Source organism: Anser brachyrhynchus, assembly GCF_964034855.1.
Source record: "Anser brachyrhynchus genome assembly, chromosome: 10".
In the NCBI taxonomy this organism is placed as follows: Eukaryota; Metazoa; Chordata; class Aves; order Anseriformes; family Anatidae; genus Anser; species Anser brachyrhynchus.
Window position 1 is genome coordinate 4,222,774 of NC_137705.1, and position 23,235 is coordinate 4,246,008.

Below are 23,235 nucleotides of genomic sequence, written 5' to 3' on the forward strand. Positions count from 1 at the left end.
AGCTCATGGCTCTGCCTTTGCTTTAACCAAAACCACCTGGAAACGTTTTTATGTTTTCTCTCAAAGTTCCCATTTCCACTCAGGCTTCCCTTCCACCTGGCAAGGTGGCCACTTGGAGAGCAGACAGGGAAGCTCTCGGCACAAGATTAATTTCTAGCAATGAACGCAGCAACCTCTTCCTTTTGTAATTCATCCTCCTGGTGTAAGATTAATTTTGCTTCCGAGCACGGCAACCTGTTAGGTTTGAATTGATCCTAGGGAAGCGTGTTTTTCCTAGGCTGGGGGAACATTGTAAGCAGCTCTTTTTTTTTTTTTTCCCCCTTTTTTTGGGCAAGTTTGGCTAACTCATGGCTTCAGTCCCGAGCACAGCCCCTTCTCCCGGAGAGATGCAGAGCGCTCTCCTGCCGCTGCAGGGCACGAGCTGCTGTCCCCGGGCCAGTGCAGCCCCTGGGCTCCTCTCTGCGAGGCGCTGCAGCTGCTGGCACCCTCCCGCTGCCTTTGGAGCAGTGACCACAGCCCTGCTGCCCTCCCAGGAGCTGCGGGGGAGCCTGTGGGCTTGCAAAGCTGCCATACTGCTCTTGTGGTGTTTTTTTTTTTTTTTTTTTCTTCCTTAATGCCTAAATTGGATTTAAGGCCATTTTTGTACATTCCAAAACAAATCAGCAGCTGTCTGCCAAGCAGGCAGGCAGACGCGGCCCTGAGATAACACTGCCGTGCTCGCACTTTGCACCCAAAGCTCCCAGCGCCCCACCTTGCCAGCCTGAGGGCAAGGAAAGCCGTGCAACACCTGAGCAGTGAAGGACTCCGACTCTTCCCCCTTCGAGGCACGTTTTATTGTTAACACCACCGCCATCAGTTGCTGGAGGACGTTGCTGGAGCCCCTCCAGCCGTGTCCAGCACCCCTCGGTGCTGAGCTGGGGAAGGAGGCGACTGGGAGCCAGCGCTGCGTGCTGCAGAGCCCCAGCGAGACGAGATGGGCAGGTGCGCTCTGCAGGCACGTTTCTGCAGCGGGCCACCTCTCTGTCCTGGAAAATCTTCCTTCCCATAGCGGTCCTGGGTTCACCTGCTCCGACAGCACCCCGACCTGTGACATGGCTCGGTGGAGAGAGCCCCGCTCCTGACTCCATCCTCCTGCACGACGAGCACCAGGTCAACCCATGGCTTGTCATCTGGCTTTCCTTGTTAGGTTGGTTGTTTTTTAATATATATATATATATATTTATATAACTGAAACACCATAAAATGTCTCCTTGGGGTAGTTTGATTTTTCCTTCTGTTCAAAAAAAAAAAAAAAGTTATATATATATAATATTTCTATATATTTCTTAGCTGCTTGGAGCAAAGTTGTCTCAGCATTCTCATTTTGAGCCCCCCATATTGAGATGTTTATTACAGCGTGGTGAACATTTACATTTAGTTGAAACTTGGCAAGTGCTTTTTGGCTTGAAGCAAGTTTTCTTTTGAAGGAGTTTACTATTAAGTGTTCAAGGTTGTTGATTTTTTTTTTTCCCTTTCTCTTTTCCTTTTCAGAAAGCAGCACCTTTCAGAGCCGAATTCAGCAGCAGTAGGCCAGCTCGGCAGCAAGTGTGAAAGCTGCAAGTCAAACACGGGGCCGCAGCCATTCATGCTTTTCTCTGACATCTGTTGAGGGAACGGGAGGAAGGGAATTCAGCTGTACTCTAGAAGAAAAGAGAGGCTTTTTTTTGTTCTTTTGGTCCTGTGGAGCTGCACTCCCACCAGATGCTGGTGATCCTAATGCCAGCTGCACAGAGCACAGCATCTCTGATTCCCCGGTGCTGGGCCCTTCATGGGCCCCAGAGCGAGCCAAATTTGCTGTACCTGTAAGAAAACCGAGGGCACGACAGGCTCGTTGCTGTTCTGTGGCTTGGCAGCGTGCTGGATAGCGACATCCCTGGCAGGGCCCGGCGTCGTGCTGCTGCAGTGCCGCTGAAGTGAAGGTGGTTGCTGCCCATCTGGCCGGCGCTACGGCCCCGATGCGGACGACACAGCCTGTGCTTTGCTTTATACTCTCCAGTTTTTCTTCCTTCTCAGGTGGGAAGACCCAGCGTTTCAGTGTGAGGACACGCAGGTAGATGATAGGTTTCCTACAGACGCTACTCGGGAATAAATAAGGCTTGTACAGGCTTCCTAACTGCAGGGGAAGATGCCTCCTGCACAAAGACTCCTTTTTGGCAAAACTTTGCAATGCCTAAGGACTTAGAGGAATTTTGTGTGGGCCGTGCAAAACTGCTCCTGCCTCCCAAAAGCGTCTCGTCTGTGCTGTGGAGGTCACTCGGGTGCCTGCACTACAGAAGCTGTGAGTGCTGCGGAGCCAGGAGCTCCCAAACCCTGCAGGAGGTAGCAAAGGGCTGCGGGGGGCTGGCGGTGCCTGTGTCTGCAGAGGGATGCTCCTCCACGTCCTGAGCGTGTGTGTGCTGGGGTGCTCAGCCTGCAGGCAGTGAAAAGGGCTGAGGATGGGGATGGACGGAGCAGACAGCCAGGCGGTGCACCTGCAGGGGTGGTCTAAACGGCCTGACGTCCCCGTACGGAGGTGGGCAAACATCTCCGGGGGGAGCCAGGACCTCCCTGTTGGCTGGGACAATTTCTAACTCTGGAACCAAACGGGAGGAATTTCTTCTGAGATTCTGAAATACTGTAGAGAGGGCTCGTTTTTCTTTCTCTTTACTTTTTTTCTCCTGCCACTTCCACTTTCTAGCAGCAGCCACAACTGGAAGTACCAAAAATCTGCAGTGAGCCTGCTTTCTCGGGCTCTGTCTTGAAAACCCAGGAAGTTTGAAGAGGTCTGATAATCACCCCTGGTTCCTTATCAGCTTTCCCCCACCCAGGGGTCTCCCAGCACCCAGCGGAGGTGGCTGTGTGGTTCTGCCGGCATCACGGTGCCAGCTGGCTGCCGCAGCAGCGCTCACTGCAATGGCAAAAAACAGCGATTGTACTTTTGGTCCAGCCTTTGTGCTGGTTTTTCTATTTTTGCTCTCCCATTGAGTTTCCACAACAGAGCTGTGCCCGTGCTCTGAAGACACCAAACTATTCTCATGATTTTGTATCAGAGATATGACAATTTCATAGCAATATTTAAGATACCTCGCTGGTATACCTGAAGTTGAACAAAGAAGAATTGGGCTCTGTTTGTAGTGGGGCTTTTCAGCCCCTTCCATACTTTATTTAGGTGGCTGAATTCCAAGGGCGACTTGTTTTTTTTCCCTCCTCTTTCTCCCCTCACATTATCCTGTTTTATTTTTTTTGTTTTGTTTGTTTGTTTTGTATTTTACTAGACACTACTTTTTGACACAGCGCTCCCATTGCTATGCAGATGCTGCACAGGTCTATTTATCATTTCCCACTCGCCGTGTCTCAGAAGTCTGCTCAGCAGCGCCGTGTCTTTCCTTGTTGCAAGCTTCAGTGCTCTACAAACTGCGTGGAGCGAGGATATCAAGGTACTTTTTCTTGGCTGCCAGCATCTAACATAAAGGGGGAGGCAGATTTGGAGACGTTGCTTGTTTCTATGGATAATAATCAATAAGGCCCATTAGGGAGACAACTACATACATCACTAAACTTTGACCTCTGCTCTCCAGAGCAGTCCCAAGATGCCTATTCATATGCTGGTGACATCCAGATTGCGCTATTGCAAAAGCCTCTTTGCTCGGGAAGGGATTACAGATTTAAATTGCACAGCCCTCGCTATCTGTACAATACAGCGTGCAGGATGCTTAGCTGGTGCCTCTGCTTTTTGTTGGCTTCCCTTTCCCTCAGCTGAGTTCTGTATTTAACACTGTTGCGCGCACAGCTTTTTATGCCTCCCTACCTTTTCAGGCTGTTTGCTGCTCCTGCCTGTCTGGCATTTTAAGGGTTTGCAGCCCCTGGGATTCTTGGCACTGGCTCTCGCTTGCATATTGCTCCTCATCTTTCAGATCCTTTTTCTACTAAGTTGTTCTTCGGCAGGCTGTTTCTGATAGAAAGTTTTTGGCTTGCTGTCTGAAGTTCCTGATAGTCGGCATTTGATCACTTGCTAATTCAGTTCTAAAACTATTTTCCAAAGAACCCATGAAAGACCATCTATAAATAGATTATATTAAAAGAGAACTTTAAAAAGACCCTTATTTTGCTGAACAGAGGAAGTTTTAGGTTTTCTGGGATGGCAAAAAGACACGTTCCAAATTTAGAAGCAAATTGGAAATCCCTGGGTGTTTGAGAAATCCATTTCTAGAGGCAGAAGCTGGATGAAGAGCTCTCTTCCTCCTGTATCTCTCCCCTCCTCTTGTGAGAGCAGTGGGTGAGGAGGAGATGGAGATGCAATCCCACGGGGATCCCAGGGGCAGCAGCAACCGGGGCAGCTGCTCTGCGGTGCGATTCCTCCTGCAAGCGATCAAGGTCCATATTGACATCGCCTGCCTTTGCTCCTCCCACGGCAAGGCTGTTTCTGTTCCTTGCTCCTCCGAAGGTTAGAAACAGATGTCTGATTTCCAGCCTACATGGCCAGCATAGCTCAGTTGCACTCTTCATTCTCATCTGTTAGCTCTTCTATTACCCCATTGTGCTGCCTCCTTCCTCAGAGTACTTTTAGAGAGTAGCCATATCCCCTCTCAACCTTTGTTTCTCCAGGCTGAGCAAGTTGAACTCATAGAGACTTATTTTATAAAACAGGCTTCCCACTACTCTGACCGTCCTCGAACCCCTCTTCTGTGCTAGTTCCAGCCTGTGTGCAAGTTTTTGTCAAGAATTGCCTGGAGAAAGGCAACTCCAATAAGATCTTGCCTGCGCACTGCTCAGTGCCATTAAATGCTTCCTTGTCTCTGTTTGTTGGGAGTTCTGATACCTGCGGCTTGACACGTGCCCTTCCAGGAGCGGAGTCACACCAGTGGCACACAAACTACTGAGACAGCTCTTTATCCTCCTGTGCGCCAAAGCAATGGGCTCCTAGCGAAGTCAGAAAGTTTTGTCATGAGCACCCCACTGAGTAAGTCAGATAACACCGTATTTCACCCCGCTTCCATTTCACTTTCTCTAGAAGTTATTCTTTTCTTCAGCTGTGACATCTGCATCTCGTCTTCAGGCTATTAGCACAACCCCTCGTTTTCCTGATAGGGTCACTGATGAAAACACCAAGTGATGGTCATCCCAAGGCAGGTTTTTGAGGAGCTCTGCCCAGGATTTTCCTGCAGCCCTATGGTTCTCCTTGCCTCATCCCTTGCCTACTGTGCCATGCCTGTGCTTCCAGCTCAGCTAAAAATATCCCATCTGACAGTGTAGCGGAGTCTTTACTGAAGTCTGGAAAATGGCATGCTGTGTGGGAACTCTCTCTTATCATTTGCTTCTCTCCCACAATTATCAGTAAAGTCTCTCAGTGTCTCCGTATTAATCCAACTCCCTTGTTAACTGCGTGTGTTTTGCAGGAGCATGCATCAAGCTCGGCGGTGCCCCGGGGCCATCCATCAGCGAGTTCTCTGTTTACACAACTCCTAGCACAACGCTTTCCCCAAAAGCCTACAAACTCAGCCCGGGCCACATTTTTAAAGGTCCTGTCAAGTGCTAAGTGAGATTTCCAAGAGCAGTTTCCTCCTGACTTCTTGCTGGCATCAGCACCTGCGAGCCAGTGGCAGCTAATGCTGTGCTTTGAAAGCAGAGGAGGGTGCGGTTAGTTGGCCACCAGCGCCTCTGGCTAACGCGTGCTCTCCGGTTTGGTGTTTTGTTTTGTGGTGAAGACTTCCAGGCTTCTGAGCGCAGGCTCCTGCCTCCCTTGCCAAGGATGCTCTTACTGTATGGCAAACATTACTCTAGTTTGCGTGGAGGCCACCGGCTTTCACACAGCCTCTTTTCATTCCACCCCTTGATGCCTTCTCCCCAGCTTGGAAACCTGGGGAGGCCAGACATTTAATCCCATTCAGCAGGATGTGTTGGGCACAATGAAGCGAATGCTGCCTGCTGTAGCTGGCTCACCTTTTCACCCTCGATTGCTAATTTCCCTTTTCACCCACTTCTACTAGAAGGTGCTAATCACGCGGTGAAACACAACTTTCCTGCCCCAGAGCATCACTTCTGAGCCTTTTAGATCTGGCTAAACTCACAGGGACCCCTGTGTCCCAAGCCCGATTCCAATTCCTGTGTAAGAAATTCCCTATTAAACCAACAGAAAACTCATTTACAAGTGGTTAGAATTCAGGCTGTTGAGGACAGCAGTCACTTCTGAGAAGTTACGCAGATCTGATGCAAAATCACAAAAATGCATCTTTACCACAGTGACTAACGGGGCCGAGAAGCTCGAGTTAATATTTATATTTGGCATTGAACCCTATGCACAAATACTGACTTTGGCTGGGTGTGTAGCGTCCTGCTTTGTTTTTAAACCCATGTATACGAGGGGTCCAGGTGCATGGAAATATCCTTGTGCTCTCGGCACCCCGGGTTTCGGAGCTCTTTCCCCTCTGCAGGGGCTGTTCACGGGATGCTCAGCTCGGGGTGGGAGAGCTGCCAGCGTGCCCCGAGCATCTCTGGCCAGCTGCAGAGGTGCGGACTGGAGCTCTGGACCAGTGCCTGCTCTCGGGCTGGAGCTCAGAAGCAGGAGCAGCTGCGGTGCTGCCGGGGCGAGGGAGGTGGCTCTGCGAGGGCAAGGGGCTGCTGCATCTCGGGTCCTGCCTGGGAAGAGTCTGCAGCCAGCGGCTCTGTGCAAGACCTTTGTTTTTAAAATGCGTGTGATGGGGGAAGGGGAGAGGTGGAAAGATGTGGATTAACAGGATCCTCTTGCAGTTGGGAGAGCCCTGAAGCAGGCAGTTGAACGCGGTACTGCTGAGAAAGCGGCATCTTCTGGATCCACGGGCAGGAATTTCTTCAGCTAGATTCACCACCAACACGGAGTCCAAAATATTTGGCTGGAATGAGTTCGGTTTTACAACTGGTGCCATGGATTTATGTGAGAGCTTAGAAATTTACTGCATTCACTTTTCAAATCAAGAGTGTTGGAGTTAATGAGAAGAAGTGCTAAATGACTTGCCCAAGGCTGCCTTGCGAGCCTGCGAGAGCCTGAACTCCATTAAAAATCGCCAGATGCTCAGCAGGGTACGCTGCCCACGTCATCGCGGCGACTTCTGAGGCAGGCAGGATAATGCACGGTGCGAGCGATGTGGTGTGAAATGAACACCCTACCAGCACAGCGACAATTTAGTTTGCTTTACTTTCCACAAATGGCTCTTCTCTTGGTGTCTGGAGGGGTTAAGAGGGAAGCGCTTCCCATGGGATGCAGCAGCTCTGGAGCTTCAGCCGGACCCGTCCGCAGTCACGGTGCTGCTCCAGGAACCATCCCAGCTTTGCCATCCGGCCTGTGAAGGTAGAGAGACCTAATTGCTACTTGAGGAGTGTTTAATAAACCGGGAATGATTACCTCCTGTTGGATGTACGTGATTAAATGAAGTCACACTGTCCAGAGGTTGCCAAGCTTTTACCATGTGACTTTGAAAACTTACTTGCTGAGGAAGGAAGGTTTCCAGGGGAATTGATAATAAAGGATGTAGTAGGTTTTTGGAAAGAAAACAACTTTTGCTGTGAATACAGCAACCCTGAAACTTTTTGAGGAGATAAACTGCTTTCTAAAAGTGTCCCGTAGCTCCTTTGTGTTTCCACAATAACTTGCTCTGTGCTTGCCGTGGCCATTGCTCTGTTTAACGCGGTAACGGAGAGCTAAGGTAAATAGCTGCAGCCTCTTCTTGCTGTAGCAGAAAATGGGAGTCAGGCAGTGCTCAGACCTGCTTCTGAGTTGAAGTTTCAGGACTTTCTGCCTTTGTGTGCTTCTTCTCAGGTTCTCCGCTGATGTTGTCCCCAAACACATTATTGTTGTGCCCGTAAACATCACTGCAGTGAAGTTCTGGTAGCAATTGCACAACGGGACTTTGTGCTCGGCATACCCCTGTGAATGCTGCTGAGTGACTGTTCCCACACAGATTCCTGAAGCAAACATTGCTGCTACAATCTAAAAGAGCAAAAATGTTTGGAAAACAGCAGATGCAATGGGAAAACGACACTTCCTACATGTGATAATTACACAACCTTAACTCTGCCCTTGGAGTATGTCTGCTTCTCGCCGTATTGTTTGGAAACTTGCACGGAGTACGAAAAAGTCATTTGAAGTCTTTGTCTGCACGAGCCATGGTTCAAGGAGTGAGTGGAGGTGCCAGCAAGGGTTAAGGTACCTGCGTGTGGATGTGGGGAACTGGGCACGGTGAGAGGATTACATGCAGCCCTTAAATATGGAGAGGTGACAGTCAGCACCACGCGGCTGCTCACTGGGCACTGCTGGAGGGGGATAAAAACTCTGCCTGTGAACAACTCCAGATCGCTAACGCTTTAAAGCACAGGACATGGTTATGCTTTTGTCCTGTCATGGTAAGAGCATATCCTGTCTTAAGTCCCTTACACTGGTTTGCTCTTTAAGTAGCATTTTGTTTTTTCATTTTTTCCTTGTGCTCTGCCAGGGGTTAACTTTGTTCAGACCGTCTCCATCCACTCCCTATAGCCCCGCTCCTGCTCTCATCCTCCCTTTGCAGGCTGCAGGCTCCTTCCTGACTGCGCTGTATTTCTTGTCTGGGGTGAAGTCTGCTCCTCGCTGGCAGGAGCTAACTGGGCTTTGTTGCCACTGAAAAAGTGGGAAAATACAGTGGAAAAAAATGCCTGTCCTCTATGGCTTGCACTTGTGCAGCTACAAAGAGTTGAACCAACTTTTGTCTTTATTCTTTGCTCTTCGTAAGTTGAGAGAAGGGGGGGGAAACATGCTCTGTGCCATGTCGGCTCTTGCTTGGATTGTAACAATGTGAATATTTGGAACTTTCACAAACCAGGAGCCACCCCAGTCCTTCTCCAGCCGTTCTCTCCTGGCCCTTCGACCCCATCTCCTCTCACACAGCTGCTCCAGGGGACACTGAGGGGTTGTGCAGCGAGGGCGACAAGGGCTCATCCTCGACCTGCCACCCCCAGCCACCCCCGGAGCGTTTCTCCAGGCCCACGGGGCAGGCGTAGCGCAGGCCTGGGGCCGAGCTTCTGCGGAAGAGCCACTCTTTGCCGCCTCAGGAGTTTCGCGGACCCGCGGCTTGTGCTTTCTGGTGAAGCGTGCTTATGGATCTGCAATGGATCGATGAGGATGTTGTTGAAAGACTAGGGCAATGCTGTCGAAACGCCTTAAATTCAGAGCAGCCTCTGCTCGGGTTGGTGACTTGACCCAAAGAGAGAAGGGAAGTGGTGCAGGCAGTTGTTGAGGTGCTGGCGGACGCAAAGGAGGCATGTACCCCAGGAACGCGAAGCCCTGAGGCGAGCGGTGCCCCCCTGCCCCTCAGGGCTGCCTGCGGGCACCCTGCGGGCCGCGTCCCGCTCCCCTTCCCGCACGGCAGGACGAGGCAGGCTCCGGCCTGCCTTCCTCCCCCCGGCCCCTCTGCCCCTTTCACCGCCGAGCGGAGCTGCCCTACACCTCCCCGGGCCGCCCGGCCCCCGGGGCCTTCCCCCTCCCTCGGCGGGGCAGGGGCGGCCTCCCCCTGCTGCGGGCCCCGGGGCCGGGGCGCCTCCGCCCTCAGCCCCGAGCCCCTCGGGGGACGGGCAGGCGGGGAGCGGTCCTGGGGGGAACGAGGGAAGGGAAAGGAAGGGAAGGGAGAGGAAGGGAAGGGGTCGCCTCCGGCTCAAAGAGCCCTCCCCGCCGGTGGGGTCCCGGCGCGGGGGGGTGGTTGTGTGCAGCACCCCCCCCCCCAAACCCGAGGGGCGCAGCCCCGGCTCCGCAGCCCCCCGGGGTTCCCCGCCGCCCTCGCCCCGGCCCGGGGGTGGGACCCCGCGGCGAGGGGGGCGCCCCCCGCTCCGCTCCGCTCCGCTCCCCGCCGGGGCTGGCGGCGGGGCCGCCCCCATTGGCCGCGGCGCGGCGGCGAGCTCCGCCCGCCGGAGCGGCGCGGGGAGGAGGAGGAGGAGGAGGAGGGAGAGAGAAGGAGAGGGAGGGAGGGCGCCGGGCTGCGCTGCTAGTCTGGAGCGGAGCCTGGCAGCGGCAGGAGCGGCGGCGGCGGCGCGGGGGTGAGGAGCAGCCGGAGCCCGCTGGCCGCAGGCAGCCCCGTCGCCCTCCCCTCCACCCGCCCGCCCTCCCTCCCCCTCGCGGCTTTCTTTGTGCGCAGGGCAGGGGCGGCCCCGATCCATGGTCATGGGCGACAAGAAGAGCCCGACCAGGTGAGAGCGGCGGGGGGCGGCCGGGGCTGGGGTGGGGGGGGAGGGAGAGAGTCGGGGTAGGGGCCCCTAAGATGGAGGTGAGCGCGGGGAGGGGGCGGCGGGCCGGCGGCTCGGCGCTGCCGGGCGGGGGCCGGCGGCGGGTAGGCCCCTGGCTGGCAGCGGTGTGCGTGCGCTCCGCCGCGGGCGGGCGGCGGCGAGGGGGCGCCTAAGATGGAGGGAGGGCGGGCGGGAGGAGAGGCGGGGGGGCCGCCGCGCCGCCCCGCCAGGTGGGCCAACTCCGCGCCGCCCCGGCCCCGCGGGGTGGCTGCGGGCTCGGAGGGAGGCTCCTAAGATGGAGGGGGAGCGTGGAAGGGCAGCAGCGGGAGGAGGAGGAGAAGTGTTTGTGCCTCCCCGCCGCCGGTGCCAGGGCTGCTGTGGTGTGAGAGCAGCCATGGCGGCTCCGCTCGCACACGCACTCCCGCCCCGCACACTCACTTCTCCCAGACAAAGGGAGATTTAACAAGGTGGAGGCGGCGGGCGGGTGCCGAACACGCCTCCCGGCCTTCAAACTCTTCGCCGCCCGCCCCTCCGAAAAAGGAGGGCGAGGGGGAGACGGCCCCCGCCCCACCGGCGCTGCCCCCGCCCCAACGGCGGCGCCCCCGGGACCGGGGGGCACGGGGGGGCCCGGCCCGGCCCGGCCCGGCTCGGCTCGGCAGGGCCCGGCCTGGCCCTCGGGGAGGGCCGGGGCACGGCGCCGCCCCGCACCTCTGCGGGCCCCCGCGGGGCTCCGGCGACCCCCGGTGTGCGGGGGGAGCGGGGCGGGCAGGAGAAGGCGCCGGGCTGGAGGGCTGTGTAATATGGTTTCTAATGTGTGTGTTTTCCTTCTCTCCTCCTCCCCTCTCTCTCTCTCTCTCTCTCTCCTCCTCCTGCTTCTTTTCTCCTCCTCCCCAAACACACGCATACACACACACACACACACACACACTTTCCCTCTCCCTCTCCCTCCTCAAGGCCAAAAAGGCAAGCCAAACCTGCAGCCGACGAAGGCTTTTGGGATTGTAGCGTGTGCACCTTTCGGAACAGCGCCGAAGCCTTCAAATGCAGCATCTGCGATGTCAGGAAAGGCACCTCCACAAGGTAATGCCCGCCTTTAAACACGGCTCTCAGCCGTGCCTTTGGTTATGCTGACTTGTTGATTTCCGCCGTTTTCCAGAGCCCCGTTGTTCGTGGCCCCCCCCCCCCCCTTCCCCGAGATGTAGTCCCGGCTGTCCCCGTTTAAAATATTGTGGTTTTTAAAAATTCTCTTTCAAGCGCTTAATTAGACCTGGAAAACGCGTTTCATGACTGTGGCAGCGACCTGAATCTTTTTGTTGTTCCGTGCTGTTCTGTTGCTATTGTGAGAAAGACTTCTTAAAGCTCTGCAGGCAGCCCAAAACGTTCGGGCTGTGTTTTGGGGCCGATGGTTTTCTGTGTTTTGGGGAGAGATCTACCTGTGTTTTCCCCAGGAGTAAAAAATAACTGAGGATTAGGGAGTGAGAAGGGAAACAGCTGAAACCAAGGATGCCACAAGAACAACAACTCCCTTCCTGAGATGTTGATCTCTCTGTCTGTTGTCATCTCAAAGGAATCGGCTTTCGTGGGAATGGTGCGGATTGCTGAAAGCTTTAGCTGTCAGTTCTCTCCGTTTGCCTTACGCTGAGTAACTGGAAGTCTTTGCAAGGTTTTGCAGCTGGCGTACAGTGGCTAATTTAATTCCTAAAAACTCTAAATTGCAGTTCTGCAGTTTAATTGGTTCAGAAAGTTGGTTCTGGAAATACCAGTTGGTGCTGAAACAGGCGTGTGGTGGTCTGCTTTTTTTCTCTTTCTTCTGATTTGTTCTATGATGTTGTCTTCTGATAAGCTTTTTGTAAATGATGTATGGCCTGAATATGAGTTCACGTTACTCTTCTCTGTCAAGGAAGCGGTCTGTAAGACCTGCGTTGTGAAAGGTGTCAGTTTTCTTCTTTGAAAGTGTGTTGAGATGTGCGTTGAGATGCTCTCTTGGGCAGGCTGTTCTCGTGACTCGGGTGTCTTGACTTGATTGACAAAGGAGGTTAAAGTGTTTTTGGTTAGTTATTGTTTGCACTGTGCTTTAAACAATGTGAAGTGCCTACATTTTTAATGGGGAGCATGCTTTTGGGCCATGGAAGCTCTCTGAGTTACAGCAATAGAGTTGCAGCACTTTGCTCTGTGTTTCACGATGCATGTTGATTACAAGTATCCCTACACGTTTTACAGAATATGCCAAGGCGTTGAACTTAACTATGCTATTTAAAATTGTTTTACATCATTGAATAAGGTCTGTCTTTCGGGACAGTAGCGTTCTGTACACGCGTAGATCTGATTCTTCACCGGCTTTGTTCAATCTTGTTTTGTCATGCAACTAAACCTTCAAAGCGTGCTTGATTTCTGTGGGTTTCTGTTGTCTTGGCTTCCCCATTGATTCAGGTAAAACACGTTGATCCTGCAGTTGTCTGGTGTTTTACTGTGCTGCTACAGCACAGCGCAGCCTTGCAGTCGCTGAAAGTTCTCACAGCATAATGTCGAGCATGTGCACGGGTGTTTGTAGGAGGAGAGTCTTAATGAGATGTAGGAGTCCACATGGATTGTATCTGCTATCATACCAGATCATTTTCATTTGGCCACCATACTGACATTCATTTTGAGAGCAGAAGGCTTTTTTTCCTCCCTTTTTTTTTATGAGAAGTTTGAAAAGGTTTGTTGAGATAGTACGATGTTTTTCTTTTAAAGAGCCCTTAAAAGGGATAGCAATTGATTTCAGGTTAAGAACTGTAGCCTTACTTGCCAGATGTGATCCTCATGTCTAGAACGTCGTACTTCTGCTTAGCTTTTAATAGACTCTTCTGAATGGCTTCTAATTTTAATTCATTTAATTCATCAGCTTTCTATTCATTTTTGCTGCTTTTTAAATTGCTTTTGTTTGTGGAGTTTGAGGGAAAATATTCTAAATATTCAATGGACCATCATGTCTTCTTGCATATTTATATGATTTGCGAATAAATCTAACCGAAAGCAGGAGTGGCTGAATGTTGAGTGAACTTTGTGCGTTGAGAAGACCTGGGAGGTCAGAGCTCTTTGTTGTGGTATTGCTCTGAGTGTCACAGTATGTGAGGTACAAGTCGATGGCTGGGAAATTCATCAGAATTTTTTAATAAGTCACTGGTGGAAGAAAACCTAGCGAGTTATGATTGATAATTTATTACTTCAAATATGAGATGAGCTTGACCTTTGAGTTGTAATTCGACGAGTTGGTGACACCTATCCCCATTTAAAACCACCATGCTTCATTAAGGCTGGCTTTGGTAACGCTTAACAGAAACTTACCAAACTGTCTTTAAAAAAAAAACAACAAAAACCAACTCAACAGAGTAGTGAAAGAACATTGTAGATGTGATGGGGCAACGGGTTTTCATCAAATTGTAGTGGGAAATCACAGTATGCTCAGTATTTTAATAAGACTTAGTATGACCTACATCCCCCCCCCCGTGAAGTCAGTTATTTGCTGTAGAATTTACTTTGGCGGACAAATATTCTCCTATTTGAGAACTAGTTAGGACGTTAGCTAATTCTTACTGCGCGTGTGTTTTTTTCAGACTTGATACAATCTTTGTGTGGTGTGTGTGGGAGGGGTGGCTGGCAGCCTGCAGAATTTTTGCTTTCTCAGATCCAACTATCCCCTTTCCTTAGGCTCTCGAAAAAAGAGCTTTAGCTACGTACAGTAACTCTTAGAGACGTACCGAATAAAAATCACTGTGGATGCTAAACAGTTAAGCTGCACCTGAATGCTTTTTCAAGGGATTGTTTGTAAATATTTCAGTTAAACTTAAAAAAAAAAAAAAAAGTCAAATCCATCTCAAGAGAATTGAGAGTTTTCAGGCAAAGATTGTATTAAACCTGTAGTACTCAAATACTGAATTTGTTACATGTCGCCAGCACACTTTCCCCAACTCTATTCCTGCTTTTTTATGGTTAAACTTCATTTCTCTGTACTTAGGCAAGTATATCGGGTATGGAGCATCTTGAGTTTTCCTCAAGTTTTCCTCTCAGAGGCTAACAGCAAAGATGCAAGCTGTGTTCAGCACAACATCCAGTTCAGCGAGATGACAATTTAATTGGCTAGCTTGGGAATGAATAATGGTAATGTGCTTGCTGGGGTTTGCAATGATTTTCTTTCCTGGAGGTTTTTGTATTGGTGTAATGGCTCAGGGAGGTGGTGCTAGTCACTGCTTCCACTTGTGTCCTTTGGCTGTCCTGGTGGTTTGCTCTGCTAGAGCCCCCGTCGGTTCCTGAACACAGAGGAAGACTTGAATTAAAACTTCTGCTGGGAATTTTGCTCCACAAACACACGTTCCCTTCCAATACCCATTACTACTCCAGACGTGGAAAGAAATTTTACTTTGGATTTCCTGAGAATGCTGGGGCAGAATTTGGCCTTGCATTTCCTATTAAGGGGAGTCGTAGGTTCCTACGTGAGACCGTCTCTCTGTCTCCTTTTTTTTTCCTAACGGTATTCTTGCTCCTCTTCCCTGCTCTTTCTCTTCTGGTTCACATATGTTGTGTTCCTATGCACTTGTAGCTTTCTCTCTCCTCCCAGGCATGGCTGTGCAGAATGTTTCTGTGTGCTTTAAAGCATCATCATGAAGCAGATTATTCCCCTTTCCCTCTGATTTCTCTCAGATAGTTATTTTCTGCAGTTTTCCGTTTGGTTTAACAGGCAAGCAGTGCGAGGTGGCAGAGCTTCTCTGATGTTAGGTTTTGTCTAACTTGAGGATAAGCACTTTGTTATCTGAGCTTCGTGTCCTTTATAGTGAAGAAACACACTGAAAGTACTCACCAAAAGGTGTGAGAGCAGCAATTAGATACCTGACGTGCAAATTAAGAAGAAAAAAAGGGGACTTTTTAATAGTAAGATAATAGATTGTAGCATAAATGTCTTCTGGAAGGCATACACTTAGTAATAAGCATTTCTGTTGTATTTGTTGCTAATGTCTGTATACCCAAAGTATGTGATTTGGAGGTTGCATGGGGAGATGAACATGTGTTTCGTTGTGGAGTGCTCAAGGAGCATGCATCCGTAGTGTTTCACTCTTGTGCCGTACTTTTGAGGGGAGGCCAAGCAGCGTAATTTTAAAATGAATTTTGTTTTGTGTGGAGCAGGTGCCTTGGATGCTGGTCTTCCTTCCTCTTCAGTTCTTCAGAAAATTCCTTTGCACGTCTGCAGTATCTAAGCTAGCACCTTGAAGGACATCAACTGCTCTCCGTGTCACCAGCGCAAGTACTCTTGTTCTGTACCCAGGCTGGGCTGACCAGAATAGACACCAGATAGTCCTGCTATTCCTGGAATGAGGAATCAGGCTTACGAGCCCAGCCTCTGCAGAGCTAATATGTGCCCTGCTTATTTGCCGTCTATTAGCAGGACCCTTCTAAAAATATGTGCTGGTGTGTCGTCGTGGTGTAGATTAGAAGCAAAGTGGTTTTCATTCAGTTCTTTAAAGTTAAGTGTCTTTCACCTGCGTTAGGCGGGGTTTTATTTTTGCATCAGGGCTGTTCTTTTGAGTGGGCTATATCTACAAAAATGGAGTAGGGGACTTCTAGAAAGAGCTGTTGGGGAAGGGAAGTTGGTGCTCTTCTCTAGAACATTAGCTTTACTTACTGGCCGTTGAGGACCATGTGTAAATCGTCTCTGCTTTTCCTGTTGGAGTTAAATGGCAGCTGGGTCGTAAGGGAGCTGAGCGAGGTCTGTCCTAGCCCGAAGCCGTGCGGGTGCCCCCTGGGCCATCTGGGTCTGGAGGCTGAGTCTGCTCGGGGACTGCTTGGCTGGTAATGGGTGAGAGCAACGTAATCGTGCCTCGGTCACTTGGAGTGCTGGGATTCACAATAGGCGTTTGCTAAATGTTCGACCGCGTGTAGGGAGCTCTTCAGACCACGGTTTTCTCAATTCTTGTTTGCCAGCGCTGTCTAAAACTAGTTGGCTCTTACTCGCTGAATTTGTAGAGGAAGAGTACTTTCGCTAAGTTTGGCAAACCCGGTGTGGCACGGGAGCTAAGAATAGGAGCCTTCTGCAAATCTTGCATACAATCAGCCCTTCACAAGCAGAAAATGCTGATTGTTCCCAGCCAGACCTGAATTCTGAGGCTGTGCTTTGACGATACACTGTTTGACTTCATGACTTATATTGTCAGACCCGAAATGCATCAGCCATGAGCCATTATAAGCTGTCCGCTGGTACAGATTCATGGTATGCTTTTTTAACCAGCATAGCCTTAGTCTGTAAGACTTCATCTGAGCGGATGAAGCTATTCAGCTTCAGATCTGGTGTTATCTGTCATACTGGTGCAGGCAGAAAGCTGGCATAGGATCAGTCTCTTGTGCTTTGGCTGCTGGAAGGAGTACGAGTTGTGTCCTGATTTGCTCTTTGCTGGTGTTTGGGTCTGGCATTGATGATCTCATTACCACAAATGTGTTTTTTTCTCTTGGGCCTCAGCACCTCTGGGGAATCGTTCTGAGCAGGGAGGATCCTCTGCATTGATGTGGAGCGTCTTGGGATGGCTCCTGGTCTAGCTTCCAGCTTTGGGTACCTGAAGTGCTGTAGGTGACGAGCATAGCAGGGCTGTGTTGGCTGCTGTGACTCTTCTGCCACGTTTTGGTCCTGAAGATCGTGGTAAGGCATGCTGACTGCACCTACCGTGGTCCTTTTGTACTAGGGAAAGAAAAAAATATGTTTAATAGCATAGTAAAATGCTTGGTGTGGATAAGGTGCGTTACAGTTTTCATGTAGGTTACACGTTCGGGTTAAATGATCGCAGGTGGGAGGATTTAAAGCTCCGTCCCCTGTTTCCAGTGGAGACAGTCTAAAGGTCTAATTGATAAACCGTGGCGCTGAGTGTGTTAATCTGTCATCGATAGTACGCAGCGTGGATATTATTCATTTTCTCCTTCCTCCATGGACTGCTTTTTTTGGAGACGGGAATCTAAATCAAAGTGTGCATGCGCGTGTGGGAGGTGAGGGCACGCAACTTTCTGCTGGAGCCGGGAACAGCCATCGCGCCCGGTGGGACGCGGGCCTCGCTCCCCGCAGGTCCTCGTGGGCCGAGGAATGCAGCGCGGCTTTCTCTGCGTGCCTTTCTCAAACCCACCGGATCGTTTCGTGCTCCGGGCAGCTGGCTGCGGAAAGGCTGGTCCAGCTGCAAGATCGGCGTGTGCGTCTCGTGCCCTGACGCGGGTCCGTCAAAGAGCTGGGACCTCGCACGACCTGGGAATAGGAACGTTTTTGTACAGCATCGCCCCGAGGAGTAGCTGCAAGGAGGGAAGTGGTGGATGCGAGGAGCAGTTCTCCGTGGACACGCTCGGCTCACGCGTGATCTGACTTACTGTCGTGTGCTGCATATTAACGTTGCCCAACAACCCCAAGTGCTGTGGGGCTCTGTTTTGGCTGAATTATTAGGTCTCTGAAAACAATGCTGTGACCCGAGACCCCGGAGGGATGAAAGGTGTCAGGGAACGTGCTGTGGGCCGGATGAATTATTTTGGTTGTCTCTATCCAGGCTTTGCGCTCGGGTACCTCTGCCGTAACTCCAGGCCGGTTCGCTGCTGGTTATCAATCAGGTGTCGCTTGTGCTCTGGCTACTGCAAGGCCCCCTCCACTTCAGGACTGTGGATTACTCACACAGCTTCACTGGTGATGCTTCTGCGCGTGGGGCTGCTCCTTTCCTCCCTGCCTCCCCAGACCTGAAGGAGCAGGCTTCTTCCAGGGTCCCTCAGTGAGAATCAAAGCAGTTCGTGTTGCTTGTGGGAAGTCCCGCCTGCACGCAACGGTGGCAGCGGGGTAAAAAATAGGATTTGCAGCGTGCTCCTGTGTTCGTTAGGTGAAGGACGCAATCTCAGTGTTCTTTGTTACACCTGTGTCTTTTTGGCCGTGTAATTCTTCCTACCAGGAAACCCACTGACCTATTTTGTGGGCTTTCAGATGGTTCTGTAGGTTAGTGGGTTTTAATTCCACAATGTAGGTCACTTGCAAGGTGTGCTGGCGTTTCGTAACACGCAGCTCTGACCTGAAATAAGACTCACACAAACTACAGATGCGGCTGCGTCTTGCAGCAGCACTTCGCATCTCTTCGCACTGCCCTTCTTCCCAAGGCAAAAGGAGAAATTTGGGCATTTTTGCTCAAATACTCATATCCTGAATATTCATCCCTACCATAAGCAGATGTCCAGAATTAGATGGTATAACAGAAAGAAGGTGAAAATGCCTGTTTCGCTTATGTAAGTCCCTTTTGCAGGTTACATCTGCTAACTACAGTGATTTTCCTGTATATCAACCACAGCTTGATTCACTCTTTTTTATTACGTCTGGAGGTATGACCAAATCCTCAGCACTGTTCTTCCCATAAGCCAGCTATTAATTAGGAACGTGTCCTTTGGAGAAGACTGCTAATTGGTACGCCAACAAATTCACTGTCTGTTAAACACTGGGAAAATTGTAATTCTGTGTGGCTCAACTAAAAGGAGGAAAAGCTTCATTTCTTGCTGGCCTAGAGTGTTTTGTTTGACTGCTCACTAACTCGGTATCTTCAGAGGTGGATCTTAACTCCTTAAAAGAAACGAAACCAACTGGATAAAATCGGACCCCGTTTGAGTTTGACAGTGTTTTATTATTGAAGGTGCTGCCCGTGTTTCTGAAAGTGAAAAGTAAACCCACGGTTACTCTTCTGTTAACAAGCAGTACTGGATTTACATGAGGAAAAGGGGTTGTGCGGATTTGAGGTTCAGATCCTGAAACCAGGAGGCCTGATTTGGAGAAGTATGGTGTCTTGCTTGGGGCGCTGGTCTGTGATTGCAGAGTAACAGTCTGTGCTGCGAGGGTCAGAACAGTAAAATGTGAAATTAGGTACCACAGAAGCAGAAGTCTTCTGACTTTTAAATGGATTTTAACTTTGGCTGATGTACATTTTGAACCTCCATCGTTGAGCGCTTTGCTGAGAGCTGGGCTGTTCCGTGTTTAAGCACAGCGTGTGCTTTTTGTCAGTTGCGATACGGAGGTGCCAACTTCCAGAAGTCCAACTTAGGGCTTGGGTATCTCCAGGAGTTCCAGAAACTCCAGCGTGAGGATCTTATCAGACTTGTTGGAGTCCCTTTAGGGATAAGCGAGGAATAAATATTTAGATGTGTTTTTCTTTAGATGTGTTTTCTGAAGCAGATTGTTCGTTGGGATTTCAGAGTTGTGATGGATTGCGTGTAACGTGCAGAGGTGCTAAGTGAGACAAAATGTCTTGCCTGAGATAAAGCTGCCTACTTCAGATTTATATTGTTGGGCAGACAAATGCGAGACTGATTATAATCAGAAATTTTTCCTCAGCTAAATTATTTTTGTGCAGGTGGAGCGATGTCTGGGTAATTCATGTGCAATTTAACGTAGTCAAATGGCAGAAGTGGACCTACGATGTGGGAGGACTGTGTTAGAAACTCGATCAGAACGTTTTTGGACGGGGTTTAGTGCCCGTGTCCTGTTCCTGCTGCAGAACGTGCAGCATTTCTGAAATCACAGGGGTAGTGCATAATCGAATAGATCCCTCCTTTTCCTTTTTTCCATGTTATTACCAATGTAGTAGATAAATGAGAAAGATCTGTATGTGCTCACTTCGGTTTGCAGGTGTCAGTGGGGATAATACCGCATTAGTGTCATGTGAGCCTGTGTCCAAGGAGCTGGAACTCACCTCTTCGCAAATCAGGTAGCTAAATACCCTCCAGGTTCCCTTCTTTGGTCTGCGTGGCTGTATTCGCCGTCTGTGTTTTTGCTTGACCAAGTAAATTATGCCTGTAGTAGGTGTTTCATTCCTCTTTTTAAAAACAAACAGAAAACCCAACACCACCAAAAGACCTGGATTAGCATAAGGACATAAATCTTTCTTGTCCTGGTTGAACAAAGCGTACATATATATGTCGGGGTTGCTGGAAACGCGTGTTTCTGCGGAAACATTTGGCTCTAATTGTGTGCCTTGGAGCTCTTATTCTGAAAGCGCTTCCACCGTTTTCCCGAAGTGGTACGAGCACTTTCTCTTCCCGAGATGAGATTTCAATAAAGGAGGCAATACATTGATGGACGATGGCCCCGTGATGGAGTCAATCAGCCGGTGCAGTCATTTGTCTCCTGGGGATAGCAGGGTAGAGCACATCATTAGCATCGGCAGGAGAGGCTCTCCTCTGTGATGCTAATCCAGCCAGGGAGCTCGCTGGTGCCTGTTTGCTGCTATTACTGAGTTATTACAGGTGCCGTATGGAGAAGGGAGGGGAAACAGCCATTGCCAGTTGTTATCTGCAGCAGGCACGGGTGTGTGGTTCAGCCTAACAAAAATATTAAATACGCCTTATGAGGTGTTTCCAGTTCAGCATGTTATTAGCTATAGGGAAACCTACAGCAGATAAAACTTTGTCGTAAAGATTGAGACTTATTTGGGGGGGAATTATGTGCATCTTGTTGGTCTTACACACCTGATCTGAAGGAACTGTAGGACTGGGGTTCTGCTTTTGTCTAAGAAGTGAAGTATAGAAGGAGCAAGAAGGACATTTTAAAAAGTTACTGGGTTTTGTCTTTTGCCTCACTGCAGTAGGAAGATAAAGCAGGACTAATTTATCTGCTTCAGGTGCATCTTCTGCAGCGAGACTTGTGTTGTCAGTGAGAGTGGTACTTTACGATTCGATCAAATATCGCGTGTGCTGCTTACACGTGAAGTTATGGTGTAAAATTGTCAACATCCCCGACGTGGAACAGCTGAGTGCCCGTAAAGCTTTATCGTGTCGCCGAGGAGTTGTAGCCTGCGTAACTCTGGTAATCTTGTCCAGTGAGAAATGATCGCTGGAAAATTGTCAGCAATTCAGGCGGCTGCAACTGGAATGGACTTCTTCGGTGAATAGAGCCAGGCTCCTAAAAGCTCCTCTCCTCGGTTATTTATTTATTTCTATTATAATCGGTGGCACAAATCGTTGGCGGTTTTTCCAGTGGTTTATAAACCCTAAAACGTCTTTGGAAAAAAGTAGCTGCGTGGGATTTCTCCCACCCTCGGAAGTGCGAAGAAAACGTCAGAGGAGGAGCGTGCCAGCACCTTTAGCGCTGAGCACAGCTGCGAGATGTGCTCTGGTAGGGGCTTCTTCCCTCACACGTACCTCGTGTGGCTTTACGGTAGGGAGTCGGTCTCTTCGTGCTTAATCTCCGCTCGGCTTGCTGGTAGCAGAGCTCCCCGGTTTTGCAGGGAATATCTGCTCGCTTGGATTCAAGGATGGCGTGTCTTACTGGGAGGAAAACCACTGGGAGCGAAGCCTGCGGATCCCAGAGAAGGTTATTCTGGTCGGATGGAGCCAAAGCGCTTGGTGGGCGCTTGGAGAGGCTGCGGGGTTGCGCTGTGGTTTCTCGTGGGGCTGTGCTGAGCGGCGTGGGCTGCTCCCGCCATGGCTCCTGGCTCTCAGCAGCATAAAGGCTGCGGCAGGGACACTTGCCAGGAGCCAGCCCGGGCTTTCCTGAGGCACAGGAGCTGTCCCCAGGGTGCAGGAGCTATCCCCAGCTGTGGCAGGTGTCTGCAGGGAACCACTCACCTCCGCGGGCATGGGAGTGCCTGGGGTAATTCCCGTGTGAGATGCAGGGCTGGGCGTTGTGCGTGAGTAGTGCCTGGGTGTCCGGAGCTGTTTGCTTGCCACGTGACACAAAACGAAACTGAAATCAGCAGGAATGGTGGCAGAGGCATGGCTGAGCCGGGAGGGCGAGGCGGGGCGGCTGGGTCCCTCTCCTTTTCCCCTTTAGCTCCCGGTCACATCACAGGTAGGTGATGGCGTGCTTTGGCTTACCTGCCTGTCGAGCGGATGTAATTACAACTCCCCCCGCATACGGCTTACAGGAGGCGAAGTCAATTTTTGGAAAACGCGACAAAATCCTGAAACGTTTTCTCAAAAACTGCACGTGGAGTCAGACTTCAGAACAAGTCTTCTGATTTCTAAACGGCGCAGAGGCGGTCGTTCCAAACAGGAGCACGCGCAGCAAGAAAGTGAATGAGGATGCAGCTGCGAGATGGTTCCTGGAACGAGGTGGGCAGGCTTCGTCCACTGCTTCACTGCCATAAACGGTGACGTCTTCGCTCCTCGGCTCCGGTGAAACCTCACAGCTGCCTCCCGCACGGCTACCAGAGGCACGGCACCATTAGAGTTGCATAACTTCACATGTGGGCTAGCAGAGCGAGGAGCATGCTCAGCTGTGGGTGTAGGAATATAGTACTCTGGGAGCAATTAAGAGTCATTAACTCCAAGTACTTGTTAGCGGACGTGACGCAAGTTAGTTGCAAGTTGCTTAACTTCTGAGGTCAAGATGAGCTCAGGCATCTCCGGTGAGCGCGGTTAGTGCCCCTGAGGCTGGGGGGCTGTGACACCAGGGCTCCAACTGCGAAACCCCGAGGTTTGTTACATGACTGACGTGGAACGGCAGCTTCACAGCACCCCTGCGAGCTGGGACCGCGCGTCCGCATTGAGAAGTGCGGACCCGTGGGTTCCTAGCTTGTGTCTCCTGTGTCGAAGCGTGCTGGGAATTTACAGCGCTGTGCTGGGACTCGCTGTTATTCAACCGGCGTTCAAAGAAGCGATAGCGAAACTTCGTAATAAACAACAGCCTCCTTACCTGGGTGAAGAGGATGATGATTTTTTTCCCAATGACAAATTAACCAACTGATACTAAAGCCGACAACGAACAGAGCGGTAGAGCATCATGCCCACATGCCTACTCTAAATGCATAGGAGATGGCACCTTAATATTCAGTGTCTGCATTTATAACGATTTAAACATGAGGACAGTCTCACCACCTGTGCTTGGAAGACTCACGCTTGTGCCAGATGTCAGTCATGGAAAGTAGTCCATAATAAGGTACGCGTTACGTTTCTCTGCCAGTTCTCAGATTTTTTTCTGATGTGTAGGGATAACACTTAGCAGTACCTGGGTTTTGTTTCCATCTCTTTAGT

General features: G+C 50.6%; 1 protein-coding gene across 2 annotated transcripts in view; it reads left to right on the forward strand.

Annotated features, from left to right (window-relative positions):
* Positions 1-3,331: 3,331 nt before the first annotated feature.
* RYBP (RING1 and YY1 binding protein) overlaps positions 3,332-23,235 on the forward strand; it is a 51,328-nt gene continuing 31,424 nt past the window's right edge. The window contains exons 1-3 of one of the 2 annotated variants that reach the window (XM_080606997.1): positions 3,332-3,455; positions 6,766-8,197; positions 11,194-11,319. In XM_080606997.1, the coding sequence (XP_080463123.1) occupies positions 8,079-8,197; positions 11,194-11,319 (245 nt within the window). In that variant the 5' untranslated portion in view covers positions 3,332-3,455; positions 6,766-8,078. Of the gene's footprint in view, positions 3,456-6,765; positions 8,198-9,934; positions 10,204-11,193; positions 11,320-23,235 lie in introns of those variants that run through there. The other variant, XM_080606998.1, reaches the window with a different exon arrangement.